General features: G+C 47.9%; 1 protein-coding gene across 1 annotated transcript in view; it reads right to left on the reverse strand.

Annotated features, from left to right (window-relative positions):
• Positions 1-3,447: 3,447 nt before the first annotated feature.
• The window catches only part of LOC111141259 (solute carrier family 25 member 48), a 37,704-nt gene continuing 14,759 nt past the window's right edge, over positions 3,448-26,392 (reverse strand). The window contains exons 5-7 of the mRNA XM_022493707.1: positions 13,312-13,569; positions 10,826-10,959; positions 3,448-3,570 (exon numbers count right to left, since the gene is read on the reverse strand). Of these exons, the coding sequence (XP_022349415.1) occupies positions 3,448-3,570; positions 10,826-10,959; positions 13,312-13,569 (515 nt within the window). The remainder of the gene's footprint in view (positions 3,571-10,825; positions 10,960-13,311; positions 13,570-26,392) is intronic.

Genomic DNA, 26,392 nt, shown 5'->3' on the forward strand with positions numbered 1-26,392 from the left:
CAGAGCAGGCACACGGGCAGGGTCGATGTTACCCTGCTTTGTACCCAGGGCCAGTGCGTATTGGAATTAGCTGGTGTCAGTCAGCAGTCCACTGCTCCCTTCCCAGGCAGCCGCTGAGGGGCCCCAGCCAGGAGGTAAGGAACAGAGTACTCAAATCAGGGAAAGAAGGGATTCTGAGGTCTTCTCAGCACCGATGGCTGAGCACCCACCCGGCCCACAGCATAAGTGCAGAGGAGGCCTTCTTTCTCTTCAGTAAATTCACTCCCATGGGTTTCTAGATGGCTGCCTTCCGTGGTAGCACAATGAGGCTGTGGTCAGGTGACACTGGCTCTGGGGGGAAAGGATGAAAAAAATAGCCTTAACCTAACCAGGTTATCAGTCAGCAAGATCTAAGGGTCAACAACCCACTGAGAAAATCATTTCTGTGAAGCAACCATCGGCAGAGGATCACCAGGAGAATAGATGTGAAGGGCGAGGAGGTGGTCTGGGTTATTCCTAAATGTTAAAAAAAAAAAAAAAAAAAGATATTACAAGAAGAATATATCTTCTTTCCTTGAAATTGAATTTCCTAGGAATTCAAAGTAGATCAGTGAGGTTTGGAGCAAGAAGGTCATAGCAGGAGGTAGACCAGCATTATTCCAGGAAGCTTCTGGGACAGCGAATCCTGGTCTGTGGGTAGTGGATGGCCCAGCTGGCATTGTGGGCTTCCAACAAGCCAAAGAGCTGACTGCTGACCCAGGCCGGGACCCTACTCCTACCAACAAGGGTCGTCTTTCTCATACTAGTCTGGTATCTCCCTGTGAACAGATAAAACGAACCACATCCCAGAGCACAACCTCAAGCGGCATTCACTGGGTTTCACACAGCCCTTGGGTCACTCATGTGTGATCCTGGGGGACAAATAACAGAGAGGATGAATGAAAAGGAAACATTCTTCCTCCGTGGGAGTTGGAAGGGGGTGAGGGACAACTCTGCCTCTGGTCGTTGGAAGGAGGCTGTAGGAGTTGCGGGTTGGACTCTGCTCCCTGCAGACACTGGAAACAGTCGCAGCCCATCCACCACCTACATCCAGGGACATGAGAAAGTCACCCTCCCACCCCCTTGCAGGGACCGTGTGGGCTCTGTGGCTCTCTAACATGGATCATCTCTCACCCCGACCCCAGTCTGGACTCCCGAGGGAACCACTGGTTCCCACGCCTTCAGAGACTGGACGCTGCTGTCACCTAGAGCTTGACTTGGGCATGAACTCAGAGCTACTTGGTAAATTCAAATCCAGGGCTTGATAAAGGGACTCGGAAGCTGTAACTCCTTGGATGAGATGATGAGGTCAGGATGAGGCTCCTGAAAGGTCAATGGGGATCCTTCTCTTCCACCAGAGAGCCACAGCCTCCTGTCCTACACCTGTAGGCCAAGACCAGCCCCTGTCTGTACCTCGTGTCCCATGAGAGGACTTTCAGAAAGAGGAGCTTCCAACTGGGGTGGTCGCTGCTCTGAAAGGCCAAATCCAGGACCATCAGAATTTGGCCTGCTAGAAACTTCTTCCTTCCTCCTGAAGTAGTTAATCAACAGGGTGGTGACAAGTGGCTGGGTGTGACAGCTCAGGCAAGCTTCCACCTCTCCAGGAGCTGCCAGATCTTGGCTCTCAAGCCACCTTGCTGCTGAATATTTAACCACATAGAAAGACGGTCCTGAGCTCTTAAATAGGAAGAGCGAGTAATAAAATATTGCATAAAATAGGCATTTTATTTTGTTCTGTTTATATTTTCTGTTGTTGTTTTTTTTTCTTTTCTACAGTAAAGAGGCACTGATTTTATTACAGGATTTTTTGGAAAGGCACTCTCTTCTGGTCACAGGGAGAGTGGCCAGTATCTGAGCACAGCTTTGAGAATCAGACTATTCCTCTGCCTTGTCCCAGACAAAACCCAAGGACAGTAGTGCTTCACTCAAGATGTTTAAGTATGCAAAATGTGTGACTCCTCTTTTCCTTTTGTAAGAGAGGGTGAAGAGCCAAGAGAGCCGTGAATGGGGGTGCTTTAGTGAAAAGCTAAAGCATTTGATATAAAGCCACCGTTCCAGGGCTTGTCCTGGGTTCAGTCTTGTCGGCCTCATCCATCATGCCCTTCCCCTGGGTCTAGGGTCTGGCCACATTCACACATGCCAGCAGGCCTTTGCTGCCCCAGGGGCAACAGCAGGGAGGTTTGCTGGACCTTTCTGACGAAGGCCATCCTTCTTGACAGAATTTGCGGTCACCAAGGCCAAAGCAAAATGGTTTCTTGTTGACTAGAAAATTCACTGACTCATTCCCCTTTGTCTTCTCTGGTCTGCAGTTACCACTGTGGAGCAAGAGAAGGAGAAACAGGGAGGAAGAGAAGAGAAGGAGCTGAGGGGATACTGGAAGTTGATTGTCCATCTTCTCAATGATGTTTCTGAGTGGCTGTCTCAGTGTCAGGTTCTATGCGAGGTACCAGCAATAGAGAAGTGAAGAAACAGTCACAGCTCTCCCAGGACTTTCACGCTGGCTGGGGAGTGAGGAAAGTCATCAGGCAGTTATGATGCAAGGGGATGTGGTAGGGGCTGAGCAGGGGCTGCAGGGGAGAGCCTACAGCAGGCACAACTCATCTTGGCTGAGGCATAAGGGCAGGCTTCCTGGAGGAAAAGACTTGTAGACTAAAGCCTGGATGACAAAGAAGAGTTGGTGAAGGACAAGGGGGATGGGGTGGGGCGTGACAAGATGGTGTGAGGTTGGGAGAATTTGTGCAAAGACCCAGAGGCAAGAGTAAGAATGTGACTTTCGGGATGCTGGTGGTGACGGGGTTGATGACTAAAACTTTACCTAAAGAGCAATGGGGAGCCACTGAGGGCATTTGATGAAGGGAGTCACTTGCTCAGATTTTGTTTCTTAGATCCCTTGGGCTGCAGTGATCTTTTGCAATGAGAGATGAAGAAAGAAAGGGAGTAGGAGGCAGGGACCAGGGCAAAGGCTGTCCTCCAGGGCTTTGGGAGCCACTGGTGGCTCTCAGTCTCATGCTCTGAGTCCAGAAGGGAGGTGGGCAGATGATGTCTGTAACAGAGGGTGGACAGTGTGGTTTAAGTCCTCACTTCTGGGCCTCACCCATTGAATTTGTATAGTAAAGTGAAGTACACTTCTCTCCAAGGGCTGCTGACACTGCTGGATGGGAAAACAGATCGGTGAGCCCACTATCAACAGGTAAATTCTGTGCCGATCTCAGTTACTGGGCACCCGCTCACTACCAGCCACAGGTGAGCATTTCAGAAGGGTCTTCTGATGACAAGAAGGGTGGCCATTGTAGCCCCAGAAATGACAGAGATTAGAAAAGAAATGAATGACAGGGAGGTTTCAGAAAGTCAAGTGTTCATGGCAAAGCAGAGAGTGTCAAGCCCCGGGGAGGTGCAGCTGGCTGGGAAGGAAGCACACTGACCTGGCGCTCAGGGGCTGGGCACGGTGTGGTCCCCACGGATCGCCTTCAGTGAAAGCTCATACCCAAGGAACATGGTGGCGCTCATGGGGAAGCCACGCACGGTGTTCACCGTGATGCCTCTGAAAAACACCTGTGGCAGGAGGCAGCGTTATCACAGAGAACTGATCCAGACCCCCTGTAGGGCCACCACTGAGGCGTGGAGGAAGGACTGGGGATGTTGGCCACTTGTCCCAGGCTGGGCTCCACAGAGCCCAAAGGACCCTGGTAAGCCAAAACCACCCCAGATGCCCCAGTCATGCCTCTGCCTTGACCCACATCACCTGTGACTGGGCTTTTCCAGCCCAGCCTTGTACACATACACTAAATACTGTGGGCAAACTGTTCATCACGGGCACCCACATACACTTGCTTAATTGCTGCTCTTTCTCATGTATATACCCACCTGCTCATGTACACACACACAGACACACACACACACACACACACACACACACACGCATGCATGCAAGCACCAAATTCTCTGGAACCTGGATATCGGAGCTCTGCACTGCCCTCACTTTGCAGTGGTAGACAGAGCACCCAGTCAGGACTGACCATTTTGACAGGGTGTCCTCCAAGGGGCAGAGTGGGGAAGAACTCAGGCCACACTTTTAAGACTGTAGATACAAACCGGAGACACAGCTTTGGCATTCAACAGCTGTGTTACTTGGGCAAATGGCGAAGTCTCTGGAACTCAACTTCCCAATAGCAAAATGGGGGTAACGATACTACTGAGCAAATATGGCTGCTGAAGGAATAAACGAGATGCTGCTTTCAAAGCTCTTGTACATGCCTGCCACCCAGCCAGCGCTCCTGGAAAGCTGACGGTCCCCTCACCCTCGTTCTCAGTAGCCGTCTTTACACAGAGGGGCCGTCAATCTTCAATTATCAGTATGAGTGCTGAGGGTATTGGCCTGTATCGATGAGCTGCTTAACTAGCCATTCATACAAGAACCCTGTATCTGTCTTCCATCCCTTCTGTTGCGAGGGCAGATGATAAGATGTCTCACTCCCTCTCTGAATCTTCCTGCCCAGTGCTGGGTAGAAGTTGATCAGTGTAATATGGTTCCAGCCCTTGGCTGGTTTAAAACCTACCAGGGAGAGATAAGCCCTATGTGGGAATTATTACAATACAGTCTAGAATGTGATGAGAATAGATCAGGGCTTTGGGGTGGGGGGAGGTGGGGAGAGCCTGTCCTTGAATGTCTTCCCTGGGAAGAGACAACACATCTAAGGGAAACACTACCCAAGCATAAATGACCCAGCAAATGTCAGGAATATGCTGTACACCTGTTAGCTGACTCCTGTATATTTACTAGGTGTAATAAATAGAGTTGGTATGGAAATTTTGAAGAAGTAGAAATCCAGCCCTTGTACATTTCCCTAGTTTTCTTGGTTGTGAGGCACTGTGGTGTGAGGGTAGGTACAGGCCACTGTCACCGGCCAGGACAGCAGGATGTCTTCCTTCAGGCGAGGCTTCTGCCCCCTAGTACTCTGTATCAGCCTGCAAGACATAGCCTGGTTGTGATGGGGAGAGAAGGGCCTTTGTGGGTTTGGGGGGAGTCTTGACCCTCACAGGGAAGGGAATTGATGGACAAGGATCCCCAAAAGGGAGCAAGTGGCTCAGCTAAACCCAGGACTGATTCAGTCAAGGGGCAAGAGGACACTTGTAGCATCTAATGTCTAACCTTTCTGGAATCCCCAGGCTCACCCAGAGTGACTATATAACAACAAGGAACTGGCCCAAGCTCCAAAAGGAAAATTCCATGCTGGGTGCTCATAAACACTCCCTTGTGGGCCTGCGCTTGGCTCTGCTCTGTGAGGCTGAGCCAGGCAGGGCCCAGATTGGAGTGTGGCCCTCCTCTCCCACAGCGCTGGGCCCTACGGGAACCACAGAACACTCCAGACATATAGACACGACCTCCTTCTAGCAGCCCTGGCCTTCTCTGCTCTGAGGCCCAGAGATGGCAAGGTGCAGACGTGCTGGCTTTTACCCTGAGCTTTTTTTTTTTTTTTTTAAAGATTTTACTTATTTATTTGACAGAGAGAGAGAGAGAAAGAGAGATCACAAGCAGGCAGAGAGGCAGGCAGAGAGAGGGGGAAGCAGGCTCACCGCTGAGCAGAGAGCCCGATGCGGGGCTTGATCCCAGGACCCCGAGATCATGACCCGAGCCGAAGGCAGAGGCTTAACCCACTAAGCCACCCAGGCACCCCTACCCTGAGCTTTTGGAACACAAAACCACCAGAGCTGGTCTCTCCTCATGGAGCCTCGATGGCTCCCCACTTCCCAGGGAAGTCTACATCCTTCCCTGGCCTGCCAAGACCCTTATGCTTGGGCCCTGCACTTTCTCTGGGAAAGCCTCTTACACCTGAAATTCTGGGCAAGTTAACAACCTGTCATTCCTCCAAGAAGCCAGCTCTCTTCCACCACTGGGTGTCTTCTGTTCTGTCTGCTGGAATGTTCCCCAGGCCTGGCTGTATCCTCTACCAGTCTTCCCAGGGCCACCCCAAGCTGGACTGTGGCCCGCTGTCTTCTGTGCACTCAGAATCTCTGCCATCACAGCACTTCTCACACTGTCCCTAACTACCCTTCATCTGTCTGAATCCCTGTTAATCTCAGTCAGGGCAGTGACAGCAGAGCTCTGTGTGGTTTACCTTGGAACCCCCAGCATCTACACATCTGAATCCCCAACATTTACACTTCAGAACCCCCAGCATCTAGTGCTTTTCTTGGCCCAGAGGGCCCTTTATAAATCTTATAAATGAATCAGTGGACGGATGAATGGATGGATGGAATGAACAAATTCCTTGTTGTGAAAAGGGAACAGTCTCTGAGCTCAAATAGTCTTGCTGAGATTAGTGGTAGTGGGGGATTCTGAGAATGGAGGGACAGCCCCGGTCCCCAGATGGCAGAACCAAATGGCAGCCAGCTCTGCTACCTCAGGAAATGGCTCTTTCTACAAATGTTCCTCTCCACCTCTCCTTATTCTCAAGTTCAGTCTCAAGCCACTGTCACAAACCCCCTCCCAACAGCCACCTCCGTGCAGCTGAAGGATACCAACTCCCTCTTCTGGCCTCCTGATCTCGATGGTAACTCTCCCAGGGTGTGCAATGGCCCAAGTAACCCATGACGAATGTCACGGCAGGCAGAGAACAGACTTCTTTTTTGATTTGGGAATGCCCCCAAAGTCCTAGACTTCTAATTCCCTTTATCAAAAAGGCTGCTTTCCTGGTAATCATGAAGTGAGTTACAAAGAACTGCCAAACTTGGCAGTGACTGGGTACAATCACCATTATTCTACTCCTTCCTCAACCTTTATCCCCACTGAGTTTTCCTTCCATAGGGAGGTGGGGACAGGTTGGCTTACCCTGCTTCAGTGTGCCATGGTACAAACAGTTTGGGAATGGATGCACCACAGAGCCAGCTGTGACAGGAACCATCTACTGGGCCCCCAGAAAAGCCATTCCTCCTGCTGCTGGGAAGGACTTGGAGACTAGCCAGCTGTACAGGGCTATGTGGGACGTTGTCGTCACGTTACTCTTTGTGTTTACATGCAAACACATATACAAACATATATAAATATAACTATCCACATATAAGCTTGCACAGTATGTGAATGTTTTTGGAATACATTAGAAGAAACTCACAACAGCGATTGCCTTTGAGAGAAGATTGAAGACCAAGGAGGGCCAATTGGCCTTATATCCTCTTTTACCTTTTGAAACTTCCTATGTTCATACATTATCTATTTTAAAACCAACTAATAAAAAAATTAAAAATGACTTGCAGTCAGTGAGTGGTTAATCCAAGCTGAATACTGCTACTTCTATCTAAAACCTGTCTCTGAATATAAACTATGGACCAATGCTACAGAGATTAAGAAATCAATCATCTGACCTCAGTTGCCTTCCAGGACCTTGTTCTTAACAGAGCACAGTAATTTTTGGATGAAATAATATAAGCAATATATTAAGACTCTGTAGACTTTATAGGATTAGGACACATTAATATTTTGACACATTAATTTGAGTAACTTGACACATTAATATTTTAATTAAGAGCAGACAAGAATATATAAAATAAAAGAGCATCCTGTTTGACTATCTCTCACATGTCCCTCTGTACCCTTCACGAACTGTGCCTCTACTAAAATAATACAAAAAACAAGTGAGGTGAGGATTCTAGGAAGGTGGCAGAATCGAAAATGCCAGCAGTCTCCTTCCTTACCTAGATAAGAGATGCACTGAAAGAATCCACCTGATGTAACTATTTTGGAATTCTGGGGTTTGTTAAAGGCTTACAACTTCCAGGAGAAGGTTTGGACAGTAAATCTGGTTAATTTCAGTCCATTTAAGCTCATAGCAAGGTAGGAGCTACCCATCCTCCACCCCCAGACCTGTGGCAGCAGGTGCACACATGCTCTAGGAGCAATCTGCACACACAGACTGTGGAAGCCAGAGTGGACAATAAGGACCCTGTCTTGCAAATATTGGAGATCTGTGTTTTGATCACTGATTGCTGTTTCTGATCACAGAAGTGCAAAGAGGAAAGTAGCCATGGTTGTTTCTTCTACCCCAACTGATGCAAGTCCTTCCTCCTCTGGCCAATGCCCCTTTCCCTTGTCATTTTTCTCTTTCCTTTTTCTCTTTTCTTTTTGGAAGCTAGATGTTAAAGACTAGGACATTCAAAAGCAACTTCATGTATGGGAAAATTGGAAAGTAACCATGCATTCCCAGAGAAAGGCTCAGAAAAGAACTGAGAGGACCTTAAGTTTACACTTTGGGCTAATCTTTGGCAAAAAGACAGCCTATGACAATCTGAAAAGTGAAACAATAAAGAAAAACAATAATAAAACACACCAGACACTGGGGAAAGAGGGGAGGAATCTGATTTCCAGAGTTAACACATAATTAAATTAAATTCATAATTAAATAAAAGTCTAATCTTCAATAAAAAAATAACAAGGCATAAAATGAAACAAGAAAGTATGGTCCATTCAAAGAAAAAATAAATCAAGAGAAACTGTCCCTGAAAAAGACCTGACAGCAGATCAAGCTGACAAAGACTTTGGAACTATCTTAAAGATGCTTGAAAACCTAAAGGAAGAGATGAAAAAACTCCAGAAAATGATACACAAACAAAATGAAAACATCAATATAAAATAAAAAAATCTAGAAAGAAAACAGACAAAAATTCTTTAGCTGAAAAGCACAGTAACTGGAATGAAAAATTCACTAAAAGGATTCAAAGGTATATTTGAGCAGGCAGAAAAAAGAATGAGCAAACTTAAAAATAAGACAATGGAAATTACTGCAGTTGAGAAAAAGAAACAAAATTGAAGAACAGTGAAAAGAGCCTAGGGGATCTGTGGAAAACTGTTAAGAAAATAAATATATGCATTATGGGAGTCCCAAAAGGAGAAGAGAGGACAGAGAATGTCTGGAGTAGTAATAGCCAAAAACTTCCCCAGTTTGGTGAAAGACAGGACTATAAACATCAAAGAAACTTAATGACTCCAAGTAAAATAAACTCAAAGAAACCCACATCAAGACACATTATAATCAAACTTTTGAAAGCAGCAAGATAGAAGGAGCACATTATAAATAATCCTCAATAGGTTTAATAGCAGATTACTTATCAGACACTTTAGAGACCAGAAGTCAACAGGCCAACATAGCCAAAGAGCTAAAAGAAAAAATGTCAGTCAAGAATCCTGTATCCAGGAAAACTATGCTTTGAGACTGAAGGTCTTATTCCCAGGTTTATTCCCAGATAAACAAAAGCCGAGGAAGTTCATCACCACTCGGTCTACCCTGCAAGAAATGCTCGAAGGGGCTGTGGAGGGTGAAACGAAACAGCACTAGAGAGTAACCTGAATCTGTATAAAGAAACAAAGAGCTCAGTAAAGGTGAATTAATGATGAGAGTGACATCAGCAACATGACAGTATAAAATGTCCTTATCTTGTCCCCAACCCAACAACATAAATTGGGCATCCATCCACTTACACAGGTCCCTCTGTGGGAGTTCTGGGATCCAGGAGCACATCCCGATGGATGCAAGAGTCCTGCCCGCCTGTGTATCAGGGACTAGGCAGAGAGACCTCAGTACTGGCAGTGGGAGCTTCAGCAGCCCATGGACTGGCTCTAGCCCATCTCAGCTGCAGTCTGGGAGCATCTGGAGAAAAAGGACTTGGCCAGCGTGTGTGTGTGTGTGTGTGTGTGTGTGTGTGTGTGTGTGTGTTAGAGAGAGAGAAAGAGAGAGAGAGAGAGAGAGGAGAGAGAGTCTGGATGTACTGGAGTGGATAGTGAGCCAAGACTGGAGGGCTGGGGATGAGGCAGCCATGTGAAGAAAGGTCCAGCGTCCAGTAGTAACATTAACACTAGTGAAACTACTAACACTAATAGTAAAGCCAAGAACAATGCCTAACTCTTTGTAAATATACTCTGTATGTAATGCACGAAGCTAAGTACTTTTTAGATGCCTAATTTAATCCTACTAGCAAATATCCCTGTTGTTCATGGTAGGGATGATTATCCTTGGAGAAATGGAGGCCCGGAGGTGAAACAACTTGCCTGGACCTCCCCCAGCTCATGAGTAGCCAGGCTGGCTTTAACTTGAGTCTGCTGACTTGAAGGGGGAAGCCAAGAAACCTGGGGAGGGCCCCCGGAGGTAGAACATGCATGACGGTTTCTCTGGAGGATACTAGGAGTTATCACAGGTGGCAATATAGACAGAGATGATTTTGTTTAGAGCCTTAGATGCCAAACTCGGAATTCCGGTTGTCTTCCTAGGACAGTTCAGACACCAGAAGGGGCTTGGATTTAGACAAGCCTTTGGGTGCAGGGAGGAGGAAGGAGAAAGGGAGCAAGGCCAAGTTGTAGGCTGCCCCATAGCTGAGACCAAAGGTGACAGGATGTGGACTCGAGTGGGGTAAGAGAGAAGAAGACAGACCAGGGGACTAGACATTGTGAGATGTGATGACCAACGTGGCTCTGGGACCCCTGACTTGGAGGATGAGGCACCAAGTATTGAGTGAGGAAGCACCTCCAAGCCTTTCCTGATGAGAAAGCAAGCTTTGGTGATAGGGAGATGTGGCTCCAGGTCCTGGTTCTTCCATGCACCAGCTGTGTGACCTCAGATAGGTTACCAGCCCTCTCTGAGCCTGTCTCTTCCACCAACCTGGGGCATGGACTAGATGAGACAAGGATCTAAGTAGGGCTTGATGTGGTAACTGCCAGAACTTCAGTTTCCTGATTCCCCTCTCTATAATCTCATATCCCCCAAAATGTCTGGCCCACCTTCCCGGGACTGACATGACCCCGTGTCACCACTGTGGGGCTTACTTTAAGACCTTCCTTCTGGTAACTCTGGGAGATACAATCCAGGACACCTTTGTATTTGTTTAAATAAACCCCGTCAGCTTGGAGTCGACTTTTCACGACATCCATAGGAGTTGCCGTCCCCCAAGAAATTGCTCCTGTAAAGAGAGAGACAAACAGGTGTGAGGGACTGACTGGTTGGGATCTGCTGGGGACGTGGCTCCCTGCCCCTTCCCATCATTTACAGGCTTAACAGGCTGCTGAGGGACGTGGAAAGAGCTCAGTCAGGACCTGTGAAGACCATCCCTGACCTTCCCTCACCAGTCACTGTGGAACTTTAGAGAAGTCTCCTCCTCTGGGCCTACAGTACCGACCTTCATGGGGTTCCTGTTAGGACGAATAAACAGATGCACACAAAGCATTGAGCACAGTGCCAGGCCCACAGCCAGCACTTTGTCCGGATGCCTTTATTGGCAGCTTTTACTGGAGAGACAAGAATAGGCCCCACCAATCCTTGGCAGTGCCTTTCCAGGGCACCAAGGGCCACAGCACAGAGCAAAGGCTGTGGCGGAAGGCTTGCAGCTCCCCAGAAACAGAAGGGACTCTGAAAACAGAGAAGCTAAACAAACACTTGCAGATAGGCTGCTTGCCAATGAAGGGCCAAGTAAGGACCGGGAAGAGCAGGAAGGTCTTTACAAATCCGGTCACTTTTCTGGATATCTGAAACTGAAGCCTCGGGACGATGTAACACTGAGTCATCCTCACTGGAGAAGCTTGGGTGCCCTAGTTTGAGCACTTCTGTGACTTTAAAGGACTCTAGGAAAACAATGCCAGGTTACTGTATAAACATGAAAATTGGCACATCCTTAGACAGGAAGAGAAAAAAAACTGATGCCAAAGTCCAGGGCAGCTGGTTTGCAAAGTTTAGTAATTGCTGTCCAGAGACTCGCAAATGCTGCCTTAGCCTGTCCTGGACCCACTGCCCATCCCAGCCTCCAGCCACCATGGCCTCCTGCCCATGATCCTCTGGGAATCCTCTGCACCTCCCTTCCCTCTTGCCTCCTGCCGGATAATGGGGCTGCTTCCCCTGGAGTCTGTCCATGTACTCCCTGGCATACTCTCCTGTTCCTCAGCCCATGGGCAAGGGCAATACAAAATGTAGTCTACCTACCAGGCCACTCAAACCTGCTCTCACCAGAATCAAGAATGGTTGGGGCCTTGTCCTCTCAGCCAGAGAGTGCTTAGTAAGCACTTACTAGGATCTGGCAGAGGCCGGACCTCACACACATGAGGGCAGAGGGTAGACACTGGTGTTTGGCAGGCAAGAAATGGGCTTTGTTATGTGTTTGCTGAGTTTTGAGCATAGCTAATGATGATGATATGGGGGCGGGGGAAGTGGAGGAGGAATATCAATTTTCTTCTTTCCAGAAGATCTTTCCCATCAATATCACACATGCTGTGTTATCAGTCTTTTTAAAAAGCATCCCTCTCTTGATTTCCCTACCTTTCTCTGGAGATAGCTGCATACCACTCTCCCATCACAGCACAGCTAAACCCCTCAGACATGTTGTATGTCCTCAGACTGTCCAATTTCTTTCATCCCATTGTCTCCTAGTCCCACTTCAGTTGGGTGTTTCCACCCCTCTCTTCACCAAAATGGGTCTTGTCACAGTCCCTGACAACCTACCTATTGCTAAATCCAGGCAGCAAGTATAGCAAGTGCAAAGGCCCTGAGGTGGGGAGAAGCCAGGCATGGTCAGGGTGAAGCAAGGAGACCAGTCTGGCTAGAGCAGAGCAAGCAAGGGGAGAGGAGCAGAAAAAGACTGCAGAAGGGTAACAGGCAGCTGGATCATAAAGGGACTGAAAACCACTGTAAGAACACTGATTTTTATGCAAAACGAAGTGGAGATACTGTGTGGTTTCTGAATAGGGAGGGTGAGTAACCAGCCCATGGTCACCAAATGAGTAAGAGAGGATTTGAACTGGGATCTTGCTGACTGCAGAGTCCCTGCTATGCTGTCTTAATTAGCTGTGTGCCCTTGGGTTGGTCACTTAATCTCTCTGAATCTCAATTTTCTCATCTGAAAAATGGGAAGACTGATTCTTCCCTTAAAGAGTTAATGAAATTCTCACTTTAGAAAGGGTTTGCTGTGTCAACATTCAAAAACGGTGAACCCCAACAACAGATTTCCTCTTCAAAGCTCAGTAATACCTAACATAGAAGAAAGGGTCAGAGTACATCTTCTGACTGGAAGTTCCACAATCCTGAATAGGAACTTGCCATTCCCACAGATTCAGAGGAAAGGAGAGGCAAAAAAGAGGGAAAGGCATTCCCAGGCTTTCCTCTGTCTGGCTTGGTCTGGCACATAGTAGGTGCTGAATAAAGAATTGTTGGATGAGTGGCTAGATGATTTCTGCCCTTTCCTGGGCTGAGAAGGGCATGATAGGCCTCCCAGTCATCCCAGGACAAGGGTCAGCCCAGGGACAGGGGTCAGTATGGCTGTCCTTACCTGCCATGCCACCGGCCAGCCACATGGCACAGGGGCTGGGGCCCGTGCAGGCCTCAGGTGTGATCCACTCATTCAGGAACACATAGGGGATGAAGTAGAGGCAGTAGCCTGGGACATCCCTCAGCAGCATGGCACCAACGCCCCGGTACATCCCTGCCAGGCCCTCAGTCCTCACGATGGTTGCGATGCAATGCACAGGTCCCTGGTAAATGGGCTGCACCCCAAGAGCCACTGCCCTGGGTTTCAAACCAAGGTTGGCTGCAAAGACAGGGAGGAGAAGATTAAAAGTGACCCAGGGGGCAAAAGACTGGCCCATCTCCAGCGCTGGAGCTAGCCTGGCCCAACGACAATTTTCACTCCCATGCCCTGTTGGATTTTACCAAAGCTTCTGACCCTAGCAGTTCATACCGAGATTCTCAAGCCCCAGCAGGAAGGCCAACATGTGCAGCCAGCTGTACAGCCAGACTGGAGACTATGCCTGCTGGGTGAGAAAGCACCAGGTGCCTGAAGGGCTTTTGGTCAACCACCGCTATGTCTTTGTAAGCAGCAGTGACTGCGGAATGTCCAAGATCAAAGATGAACAAGCTGTACCAAACTCTTCCCTGAAGCAGAGGTTGCAAAATCAATGTACTCTGTATGTGTATGTGCATGTGTGTACTTGTGCACGGTGTGGCTAAAAAAACATATGAATATCTTCTCCCGTTCTGTCAGTTGTGTAAGGGCTAGTATCCAAAATCCATAAAGAATGTATCAAACTCAACACCCAAAGGACAAATAATCCAATCAAAAAATGGACAGAAGACATGAATAGATACTTTTGCAAAGAAAACATCCAAATGACCAACAAACACATGAAAAAGTGTTCAACATCACTAGGCATCAGGGAAATACAAATCAAAACCACAATGAGATACCCCCTCACACCAGTCAGAATGGCTGAAATTAACCAGTCAGGAAACGACAGATGCTGGCGAGGATGCGGAGAAAAGGGAACCCTCCTACACTGTTGGTGGGAATGCAAGCTGGTGCATCCACTCTGGAAAACAACATGGAGGTTCCTCAAAAAGTTGAAAATAGAACTACCCTATGACCCAGCAATTGCACTACTGGGTATTTACACTAAAGATACAAATGTAGTGATCCGAAGGGACACGTGCACCGAATGTTTATAGCAGCAATGTTCACAATAGCCAAACTACAGAAAGAACCTAGATGTCCATCAACAGATGAAAGGATAAAGACGATGTGGTATATGTATATTCCATATACAATGGAATACTACACAGCCATCAAAAGAAATGAAACATTTGCGACAACATGGATGGAACTAGAGGGTATTATGCTGAATGAAATAAGTCAATCAGAGAAAGACAATTATCATATGATCTCTCTGATACGAGGAAATGAGAGGCAGGGCAGGGGGGTTTTGGGGGGTAGGGAGGGAAAAAATGAAACAAGGTAGGATCGTGAGGGAGACAAACCATAAGAGACTCTTAATCTCACGGAACAGACTGAGGGTTGCGGGGGTGGTGGTGGGGTAGGGATGGGGTGGTGGAGTGATGGACATTGGGGAGGGTATGTGCTATGGTGAGTGTTGTGGAATGTATAAGACTGATGATTCACAGACCTGTGCCCCTGGGGCAAATAATACATTACATGTTAACAAAAAAAAAAAAAAAAAAAAAAAGCATATGAGATTTGGACCCAGACTGTTCTGGTTCCAAATCCAAAACCCACTACTTAATAACTTCTCAACCTTGGTAGGCCACATTTTTCAGCCTTTGGTTCCTTAACTTTAAAAAGACAATAGGCCAGGAGCATCTGGGTGGCTCTGTGGGTTAAGCCTCTGCCTCCGTCTCAGGTCATGATCTCAGGGTCCTGAGATCAAGCCCCACATCGGGCTCTCTGCTCCACGGGGAGCCTGCTCTCCCCTCTCTCTCTGCCTGCCTCTCTGCCTACTTGTGATCTCTCTCTCTGTCAAATAGGTAAATAAAATCTTAAAAAGAAAAAAAAAGATAATGGGCCAACTACTTATTGCATACAAAGTTGCTAAGAAAGTAGATCTTAAAAGTTCTCTACACACACACACACACACACACAGGGTAACTATAGGATATGACTAATGTGTTAACTAACCTTACCTTGGTAACCACTTCACAATACACATGCATATTAAATAATCAAGTTGTATACCTTAAACTTACACAATGTTATATGTCAATCATTTCTTAATAAAGCAGCAAACATTTCTAAAGGAAAAAGAAGAGAACAGGTCAGTATGCATAAGGCAATATTATAAAGTGCTGAGCATGGTACTAGGAACACTGTAAGGGGAGAATAATTTACCCACAGATCATTACTGAGACTGAGATGATTGGCATGAATTGGGAGGATACATGGGCTGGAGGGCTGGACATGCTGTCCCTCCAGCATTGGCTAGCAAGCAGTGACTCTGTCTCTTCCTTTTAATCATTCCACCAGGCTCCCGTCTCCTTCTCTGATGCTCATCTCCCCAGCTGTGGACGCTTTATCTCAGCTTTGACTCCTGACCAGAGAGGCCCCCCAGTCCCAGGGCTGATGCAGTGCACTCTTATTTTCAACACTCCGTTCTTGAGGAACCAACATGGTACGGCCAGGAAAGAAACAGAACGAAGCTTCCCTGTGACACACACCTACGTTACGACCTGGGTTTAGTTCCCTGTATGTGGCATCTCACTTTGGTTTTGCACATGCTGACAAAGAGGCAATAACTTTCATTACTGAACAGCTGAATTTCCAAGTTTCCCAAACAGTCCCATCCTTATCCGATGAAAGGTTAGGAGCAAAGATTCAGGTTCATGATTCTATAGTCCAAACTGAAGATCTGAGAGTCAAGTACAACCTGTCTTTCTGCTCATCCCAGAAGGAGGTAAGGTAGAGGGGGAGATTCCTATTTGCCTGGGAAGTGTGCTTGGACAAATGAATCCTGTATTTCCTTTTTGTGCAAGGGGAAGAGACTAATTACAGACTTGTGCATTCAGCCAACTACAGCATGGGCAGGAGGCTGAGTCCTGTTCACTGCCACAGCAGATCCCCCAGGAAGGGAGCAAGTGTGGTGGCCACCCCTGGGGGCAAAGGGCCTCTGAGCTCAGAGCAAGATCAGACACTGTGGTCTTTGAAAGCCCACTGAGATATTTTTGCCCACCCCTTCCTTTCCCAAATCCACTATGATGCTGCCAGTGTCACCCTGGGAAATTCTGGGATGAAACAGAATAGATGTAATTGTCCCAACATCTCAACTTTACCTGGGTCATGCTCATGTCCAAGTAGCACTGACCTGACCCAAGAGTCAAGGTTTTCATGAATCAACTACCGGTAGGATGTGGCTCTCAGAAGTTACTGATTGAAGGAGAGTGTCCTGATAATATTCTGCTTATGTAGAGGTACAAATGTGGAAAAAATACTTGCCCAACCTCCAACATGCCTTATTAACAAAACACCTGTACTTTTTTCCCTTTTCTTCCTAGGATAAGCAATAAGGAACTTCTCTGATATTCTCCCATGTTTGTTATATAAGCAATCTAGTTTTTACTGCTTAATAATTCTCCATTTATGGCTATTAAAGCAATATAATTGTCATGGGGATTGCCATCCTCTGGAATACTAACATGAGTCTAACTGGCAGCCAGCGCCTTCTGAACACAAAGCCACTGGAACTCCTTCTAGCTCCCTCATCCCCAGCGTTAAAGTGCGCGCGCGCGCGCGCACACACACACACACACACACACACACACACACACACTTATTTGGAAATAATTTCCAGCTTGCAAAAAAGGGCAAAAAAGAAAACTTAATACAGAGAACACCCTTATACATCCTTTCCCTGGATTCGCCTAATGTTAACATTTTACCTCATTTGTTTTATGGTTTGAGTGCTCTCTCTCTCTCTCTCTCTCTCTCCCCTCTCCCTTCTCACTGAACAGATGTCCCTGTCCCAGTGCATAAACTTTGCCTGGGCTGTGTTCATCTCCAAGATCAGTGACCTGACCCGGAATCAAGGGTTTCATGAATGAGGTATGGGTATGACCTGGCTTTCAGGAGTTACTGATAAGAAAGATCCTCATAAAAATCTTCCTTGTGTGGAGGTGCCAATGTTGGAAAAACATCTGGTAAACTCTGAACTGGCTTTGTCAACAAGACCCAAACTTGCACTTTTTTTTTTTAAATCCTTTTCCCCAAAGTAAGCAATAAGGAAATTCTCTGTATACACATGCATATCTTTTTCACACATATGTACATAACATTATTTTCTGAACCATTTCAGGGTTAGATACTGAATGGTTCTTTACCCCTAAATCCTTCAGTAATTGTTGCCTAACAATAGGGATACTGCCTTAAATGCCAGAGTAGTTATCAGTCTCATAATATATGTTGATAATACCTTTACCTAATGTACTAGCTATACTCAAGTTACCACTTGATCTTGTACTGACCTGTTCGGCATTCCTCCCTTCACTAGTGCAGGATCTAGTCCAGCCATTTACTGCACTTAGTCGTCATGATTCTTCGGGTTCCTTTATTTATTTTTGTTTTTAGTAAGCACCACACTCAACCTGGGGCTGGAACTCATGACCCCAAGATCAAGGGTCACACTCTGCCGAGTGAGCCAGCCAGGTGCCCCTAGTTCCTTTAATCTGGATCATTTCTACAGCTTTTCTTTCTTTTTAACGACACCAGCATTTTTTATTAGTGTGCTGCCTCCCTTCTTATGAATAAAACCTTCCTCATTTGCGGTTTGATGTTTCCTTGTTATCACATTGAGATGATGCATTCTTGGCTGAACTTCCTCCCCATTCTCACCTCTCCTCCCATGAAGACTGATGACTCTCAGGAGCCCCTGGTCTTCTCTGGCCTCCTGTCCTAGTTTTTATTAGTTTCCTTTTTCAATTTGGATATAATTTACATTCAATAAAAGGTGTAGCTTGTAGGTACACATTTGATGAGTTCTGACAACTGCATGCACCTGGGTTACCACACCCTCCTGAGAAAACGACATCTTATACTTGAAGCAACCTGTTTGATCACAGCCCACTAAGACACAGTGAAGATTCCAAGCCTACCTACCCTCTCCTGATTGTTTTTGAAGGTACAGGAACTCTGTGACATCAATGATGTGTCACTCAGTGAGAAACAAATCTTCCAGCTAGTGGATGGTTGTTACTGGCCCATCTGCATTAGCAATAGTGGCATGGACTGTTCATATGGGACCACAAAGCAGAAAACAGAAGCAACTCTTAATCAGTTGCACCAACCAAGAGATGCTCAGAGGCTGGGCCCATCAGGGGGAGGCCCCCCTTGGGAGGGGGCGTGGTCCGAGAGGCGTGGCCCGGGAAGGAGAGCCTGAGACAGGACCTGGGGAGGTGTGGCTTGAGAGGCGTGGCCCCCTGGGGGAGGTACGGCTTAGAAAACGTGACTGGGGGAGGCGGGGTTTGGGAGACCCGCAGGGCTTGACAGTTCACTTAGAAAAGAGCTGAATCAGAGTTCTTGGTAACTCTAGCTGTTTAAAACAAACTTTGGTGACCTTTAAAAATGGACGTGGGAGGTTGCCTGCAAGCAGCTTTTGGAAATAGGCGCAATGGAAATCCATAAATCTGCATTTGTTTGTGCAAGGAACCCAAGGAAGGGGGTGAGGTGCTTGGTGAGTGAGTACTTTGCTCACACTGAACCACCTGTTCTCAGCCAGTTGTTTTTGATCCTTCAGGGCTTAGCTTGGGGGTGTACGCGTGAGTGTAAAGGGATTCACATAGGGCATATTTTTTTCTGGGACAAAATGTATTTAGTTTCTCTAATTAGAATTTTTTGTTCCAAAATGGGGATTAAATTACAAATCAAACTTTGATCATTTTTTATCAGGAGGCTTTGCTATTGACACTATTTTTTTCTGTACTCTAAATGAAGACCCTGTTACCTTTTATGATGATACATATGGATTAAAACTCTGAAACACTCAGGATGCTTGTGGTTTTGTTTTCCCAAATTCACTTAGGACCAATTCAAGCTCCCTATTATCAAGACAGGCAGGAAGTGGGGCACCTGGGTGGCTCAGATGGTTAAGCATCTGCCTTTGACTCAGGTCATGATCCTGAGGTCCTGGGATCAAGCCCCACATCGGGCTCCCTGTTCAGCCAGGAGCCTGCTTCTCCCTCCGTTTCTGCCTCTCTCTCTCTCTCTCTCTCTCATGAATAAATAAATCTTAAAAAAAAAAAAAGACAGGATGCTCAAAGTCAATGAAATGGGCCCCTACCTAGCTCCTAATCCTCATCAAGGAGCAGAGGACAGCCTATTCAGTTCTTAAAACAAAACAAAACCAAAAAAAACCCTCTGGGGTGCCTGGGTGGCTCAGTAGGTTAAGCCTCTGCCTCCTGCTCAGGTCATGATCCCAGGGTCCTGGGATAGAGCCCCACAGCCGGCTCTCTGCTCAGCAGGGAGCCTGCTTCCCCCTCTTTCTCTCTGCCTGCCTCTCTGCCTACTTGTGATCTCTGTCAAATAAATAAATAAATAAAATCTTTAAAACAAAAACCTCTCCTCCAAGCTCCCTCACCTCGACCAGCTGGCCTACTTGGTCTATGCGCCTTGGAGGCAGGAGACACAGAAGCTGGGGACCATCATTCCTTAGACTATACGGTGTGGCCGTTTAACTTCACTGCTCTGCCCACCAGTGTAAGGCGTCTTGCTTACTGGCCTCTGACTGGGCCCTCCTGGCAGGTGCCTTTGCAGGAGGTAGGAGTTTTCAGGTTTGGCCTGTCCTAACAGGTACCCATGCAGCCCCTCTTGGGAGTTCTCCCACTTCGGAGGGCCTGAACCAGCCTAGATGCAGGCTGGGTCCCCGCAGATTTGCCTCTCAGAAGCCAGGGGTTTACCCGTGCATACTGCTGGGCTCTTCCCAGGCACAAACATGAAAAACTTGCATCCCGTTCCTTTCTCAGATATTGTTCAATGTCTTCAATGGACCCTAACAGTGGAAACAGGAAAGGCACCTGAAACACAATGGCTGGTCACTGATCCACTGCAGTAAGGGGTCGCCAGCCCTCAGAAACACAAAGGTCCGTCCACTTTCTGGAAGGGAAAGGCCCACGAGACTTCTCCTATGTACGCATAGTCAGGCATGGGATGAAAACACAACATTATTTCTCAACAGGTCACTTTCTACAGAAAATCCTTAATAACTAAGCCATCCACAGATGAGGTCCCGCTGTTCCCCAGTCAGTGACATACAGGGTTACCAGGTACAGGTTACAGTGCTCAAATATTTCTAGGCCAGGGAACTCCCAAATCAAAGAGCACGCACTTATCTCAGGAACCCACAAACTGCTAACCATTATAGATTCACAGGACTCCTAAAGTATCTCACATACATGTGTAACCATTTTTCTCCTACGTGGACATGCTATTGCGGGGAACGCAACAAAAATTTACTTAACTATACTAATTATCCAATAGTAACTGATCGTATGCGGCTTCTTCATCCACAGACACTGAAGGTACAGCTGCTGTTCTGCGGGTTGGACGCCATGTAACGGATTTAAAAAGGCATTCCTGGGAAAATCTGGGATTAGAAGCAGCTGGGATTCACTTTGCTGCTGGGTGGCTGTTTACCATACAATCCAGTGCAAGGGAACCCGCCACAGTGGCCCGCAGTTTCCGCCGCTGCTTAGAAAAGGGGAAGAATAAATACCCTGCCACCTCTTTCGCTTTTGTGAAAATTGAGTGACAATTGGCAAAGGTACTTTACTTGAGGCAAATAGTCATTCCTATTTGATTACCCCTCTCCTGATATGACTCCAGATTCTGGGAGTGCTGGACCTGCCAACCTCAGGCAGCGGTGGCCTGCAGCCAAACCTACTGGGGGAGGTTGTAGATGCCCACACAGGACCAACGACTACCAATACTAGCACTGAGTCCCCAAATCAGGACCATACTTGCCCTCATCAGTTGATATAAAGACCAAATGGATGTGTCATCCGCGTATGTAACCTCACAATGGTGTGTTACATTGTATGCACTGTCATTTCATCTCTGCTAGCTGTGTGGGACCCCAGTTTGGAAAAGATTCAGCCAAACCACCCAGGATTCAAGGACTCCTCTTGAACTACACGGCTAAATGCCTGGCCTTTTCACAAATTTCTTCCCTTTACTTTTGGGCTGTTATGGCTCCAGCCCTCACTTCCTATTGGCAGCCCACAGCCTACCTGACAAGAAGGCTCAGGCTGTAGGGTCCTGGCTTGTCTCCAGTCCCTCATCATACTCCAGGGATTCCTCCTGCCCTCCCACATAGATTTTCTTCTTCGGGAGTTAAATGGAGCAACATTCAGGGAGGTTAGCATTAGTTATTCTTGATCTGCAATGGGAAAGTCTTGAAAAATCTGCTGTATCAGAAGGCTGCTCCTCCCCAAGGCCAACCTGCCTGGAGAAGAATGTTCTTGGCAGCCGTCCATCTTTACGGTAGCGATAAAACTATGTTGCCAAAGAGACAAACTGATGTACGTGGTCAGGGCCTCTGAGGCCCAGTTGGTGACCTTCCCAGCCAGACATTGCCGAAGACTCAGAAAAATCAGAGAAATGGTTTCATCCCACTTTTGTCATCCTTGGGCTCAGGCAGGCTTTGTGTTCTGGCGTGTGGTTGGTGATCTCTTCCACCCAGATCCACCCCTCATTCGGCCCTCTCTGATGTTACCATTCCAGTCCTATTAATCTCAGCTCCTATGCTCTGAAATTAGGATCCTCTTCTCTCCAAATCCTGGCCACATTCTGTCCCCTTCATTCTGTCCGGGCTCTTGAACATGGTAGAGGCTGGCCTTGCAATGAGGTCTCCCTCAACCTCCTTTCTCTTGCCCTCAAAATCCTTTCTGGGGGTGCCTGGGTGGCTCAGTGGGTTGAGCCTCTGCCTTCGGCTCAGGTCATGATCTCAGGGTCCTGGGATCGAGCCCCGTGTCGGGCTCTCTGATCAGCGGAGAGCCTGCATTCCTCTCTCTCTCTCTGTCTCTCTGCCTACTTGTAATCTCTGTCAAATGAATAAATAAAATCTTAAAAAAAAAATCCTTTCTGAATTGTCTGTTTTATTCTCCTCTCCCAACCCAGAAACAAAAGGCTTGTTCCTTCCCCAGCCCTTGGTCTCTGTCCCTAGTGTCACCTCCCGCCTCAACCATTCTCCCCTCTTGATTCCCTTTTGCCTACTTTGGTGACAGGAGTTTCCCAGGACTCTGCCTCCTGGGGCACTGGAGGTGGACGGGCCAGGGCCATGCCCTGTTGCAGCGTGTCACACCTGAGGGAGCATGTCACCCAACACATCACCCAACCTGAGCCTCAGTTTCCCCATTTGTAAGATAAAGAGAATGACGGCACCTCTTTTACATAGTTGCTATGACGATTTAATGGCAGGGGTGTGTTAGCACAGCACGCATGGTATGGGCTTGGCCACTGCTGACCACGGCCATTGATGCCACTGGAACTTCTCCCTGAGCTCTTTCCTGAGTCTTTCCCTTCATCTCCACCTCTTCCTATCTGTAGCTCACCTTGACATTTGCACCCAATTCATGGCCTCAGTGGTCACTTCTCTGTCACACCCGACTCCTCCTCCAGCCCCGACATTCCAGCTATGGCACCTCCCACATGAACCGAGCCAGACTCAGCATGTTCTCACTCCAGCCAGCCCTCCTGCCAGGCTCCAGAACGGCAGCAGTGACAGTAATGTGTATGGGTGACATGCCCCACACCAACTGGTGCCTCACACACTTCGCCATTTCATTCCCGGTGGCGGGGGAGGGGGGCGTCCTCCCTCATAGTCACCCAACTGTGCAGTCCTGGGTCAGTGCAGACACTTCCCTCTCCTGCCTGGCCCACTGATTCTCACCACAAATACCTCCAACTGGCCACTCCCCTCCATTCCCAGAGACCAAGGCCCTGGGCCCCCTGGTCTGTGGCAGCACACCCAAATCAACCCACCACCACTACTTTCCCCACCTTTTCCACCTCTCCTGAAGGCCACATCCAGCTTCCTCCCACACAGCTCTGCTCAGGTCATTCTGCTGCCCAAGAGGCTGCACTGCCTGCTGAATGGCGCCTAAGCCCATGCTCAGCTAAGTTAATCCAAACTCTTTACAACTCCCCCCTGCGCCTTCCCCTCCCTGCATTGTAGTTAGAACTCCGACCCTGTGCTACAGTGCTCTCCATTCCCACGTGTCCGTCTCCAAAGCCTTGCCAGTATTCCAACACCCCATCAAAGGCCACTTCCTCTCTGGAGTCTTCCTGATCTGCAGAGCCAGACTCTGAGGTTCCAGAGCCTTCCATGGACCATTCTCATTCTATTACACATCTGATTCCCCACCAGACTGTGCACTCCCTGAACGCAGGGGCTGTGTGTCTGATACCTCTGATCTATCTACTCTGCTTGGATCCCAGCAAGAGTTCGGGACATGTTTGTGAATGACGGAGCCAGAGAGTGAGTCCCAACAGGGGCCACACTCAGCCCTCTGCCTCTAGCGGGGCCGGGTGCAGTCTTGGGCTGGTCGGCACAGAGTTAAAGCTGAGTCCTCCTCCAGTGCCCAAACTGCCTTCTTGGGGCATTGAGGCCTTTGTGATTTGCACATTAATTAGGCTCTCAATGAAAACACAGACCAGAAAGCTCCAAGACTAGGGAAAAGTTGAGTGTCACTGGCCATCGGCCTCCAGGACGTGACTTGGCCAGGGCAGAGGAGGTACTGCTGGCCTCTGGGACCACAGCCCTGAATTCCAGTTCAGGCCCAGCAGGGCACCCAGAGAGGCTCATACCCACACCAAGAGTGATGATGACTTCCAGAGGGAGGGTTTCTTTATCGGAGCCTTACAGTGCAGCTCACGGCCAACTGAACTCAGGCCAGCCTCTGCTTGGTGCCAAGCGGCAGGGGCACCAGGAGCAAACCTCTGTCAAGTTGCAACAGTTTTCATGAGGGGTTACTGCTGTTTAGTATGCAACCCTAATCGGGGCCAGATGGAACTTCCCTCCCAACTTCAGCCACTGCTGATGGAATGTGGTTAAAAAAAAAAAAAAACACAAAACCCTTCTGCATAACAATTTCACAGTATGTGCCAAGAATGTTAAAATGACCAGACCCTTTGACTCATTCATGAAGCAAAGAGCCCACACATTTAGGGAAATAACCCTACATGAAAGCAACTCCATATGGACAGAATTCCTGATCATATCATTATGTTTGAAAGAGGATGAACCAGCAACAATGTCAAGGTCCATCCCTAGGAAGGTGTGACCTAAGTTCAGTATTATAGCGAACATCTGTTTCAGGTGCTCAGTGTGCCAGGCCTGATGCTCAGATCGTCATGTGAAATCCATCCTCCCATTCCATCCCAGTTGTGAGGTAGCTACCGTCGCTACGTCTGCTTTGCAGATGAGTCAATGGAGCCTTGGTGACTTGAGGGGAATTGTCTAGAGTTCCCGGGTTGTGGGGGAGAATTAGAAGCAGGTAATCAAACTCTAGAAACTGAATTTTTGCCACGTTACACCATCCCTCTCAAAACATGTGTGTGATCATGGACACAGTGATGGAATAATGCATGTCTATTTTAAATATTAGTCGTCTATTGTTAATCATTTTAAATGCCATTTTCATAACATGGAAAATGTTGTAAACTAAGTTAAAAAGAGGATATGAAGCTGGAGGAGTACCACTTCTTAACATGTTTTATCTATGCATTTAGAAAAGGAACACATTACTGTATTCACAGCGACTGGATTTGGGTGGATGGACATCTTCTCCCTCCACATTGAATGTTCTAGCTTGTGTACATTTTCAACGGCAAGTCAGCACGAATAGTTCATCAGAATGAGCTCAGTGGCTTTCTATTTGCAAGCCTTCAGGTAGCTTACCTCTTACCTCGATGCGGCCTCTATTCTACCTGTCACATGTCCATGATGCCAGAGGCCTCCAGCACTCAGCTTCAGTATATGGGGGCACTCCCTCATGGCCCATCGTCTCCACCCAGGAAGTGGTTGGGGCATTCTAGGGTAAATCCACAGACTATGGACAATCCCACAAGCCCGGCCTGAGGCTGTCTGGAAACACCCATCTCAGCATGGTCACCCCACAGAGTGGGCCTGACCCAGGGCCGAGACCACAAGCTCTCAGGTAGCACTAGCCCCACACTACCAGGTCCATGCTCTGCTAGGCTTCAGGGTGTGGTGTTCGCATCTGCTTTTGTTCTTAATTAAATTATATGACAATTTCCAATTCAGGCCACATGGCATCCATCACCTAGAACAGAGCTGAAGCCACCCCCTCGGACAGGATGTGGGCTTGGCTTGCCACAGTCCCCACTACTCCCTATTATCTCCCCAGCACCAGAGTGGACACGTGTGGGACCTGCTGCTTTTGTAACAGCAGAGTCATAGGGAAGTGAAACGTATTTTATGCTCACATTTTGAAGAGGAAAAGTGAGATGCGGGTTAGCAGGGCTGTGAGTGTCAAAATAAATGGAAGAAGTTACTTACTTATGTTACCTCCCTGGTCCCAGTGAGTCTTTGAACTTTCCATCTCTGGCCTAGAGGGTCTCTGAGGGACAAGTAAAAGAAAACCACATCCTTTCTCCCTTCCTGGGAAGATTCCTGGCAGAAAGCACTGCTTACCTGCCCTCCTCCAGCCCCAGTAGTGATCCTGCCCAGCCACCAAAGACCTTCCCCCAAGCAGCTGGGGTGGAAGGTGAGGAACAACAGGTCAGGCAGAGAGGGGATGCCCAAAGCCATGGCATTCAGACCCACCCCTGGGAATCCAAGAGCTATGCCCACTACCTGAACAATGTTATTTTGGAGACATGTTCCCAGCCTACTTCTCCCTTCCCATTTGAAGCCGGATTTGGGATGAGTTTGTGCAAAGGCCCAGGTGTTACGAAAGCTGCCATCATCTCAAAATCCCAGGGCAGAAGCAGAAATAGCATCAGTGGGCCGTGAGTCAGAAAGCCTGGGGCTCCATCCCGGCTCCACTTCCCATTAGGGGAGTGACCCGAGGCCAGCTACAGAAGCTGCTGATGCCTCAGGCTCCCCTTTGTTAATGTC

Source organism: Enhydra lutris, unplaced genomic scaffold (assembly GCF_002288905.1).
Source record: "Enhydra lutris kenyoni isolate GAN:26980312 unplaced genomic scaffold, ASM228890v2 scaffoldscaffold5, whole genome shotgun sequence".
Taxonomy (NCBI): domain Eukaryota; kingdom Metazoa; phylum Chordata; class Mammalia; order Carnivora; family Mustelidae; genus Enhydra; species Enhydra lutris.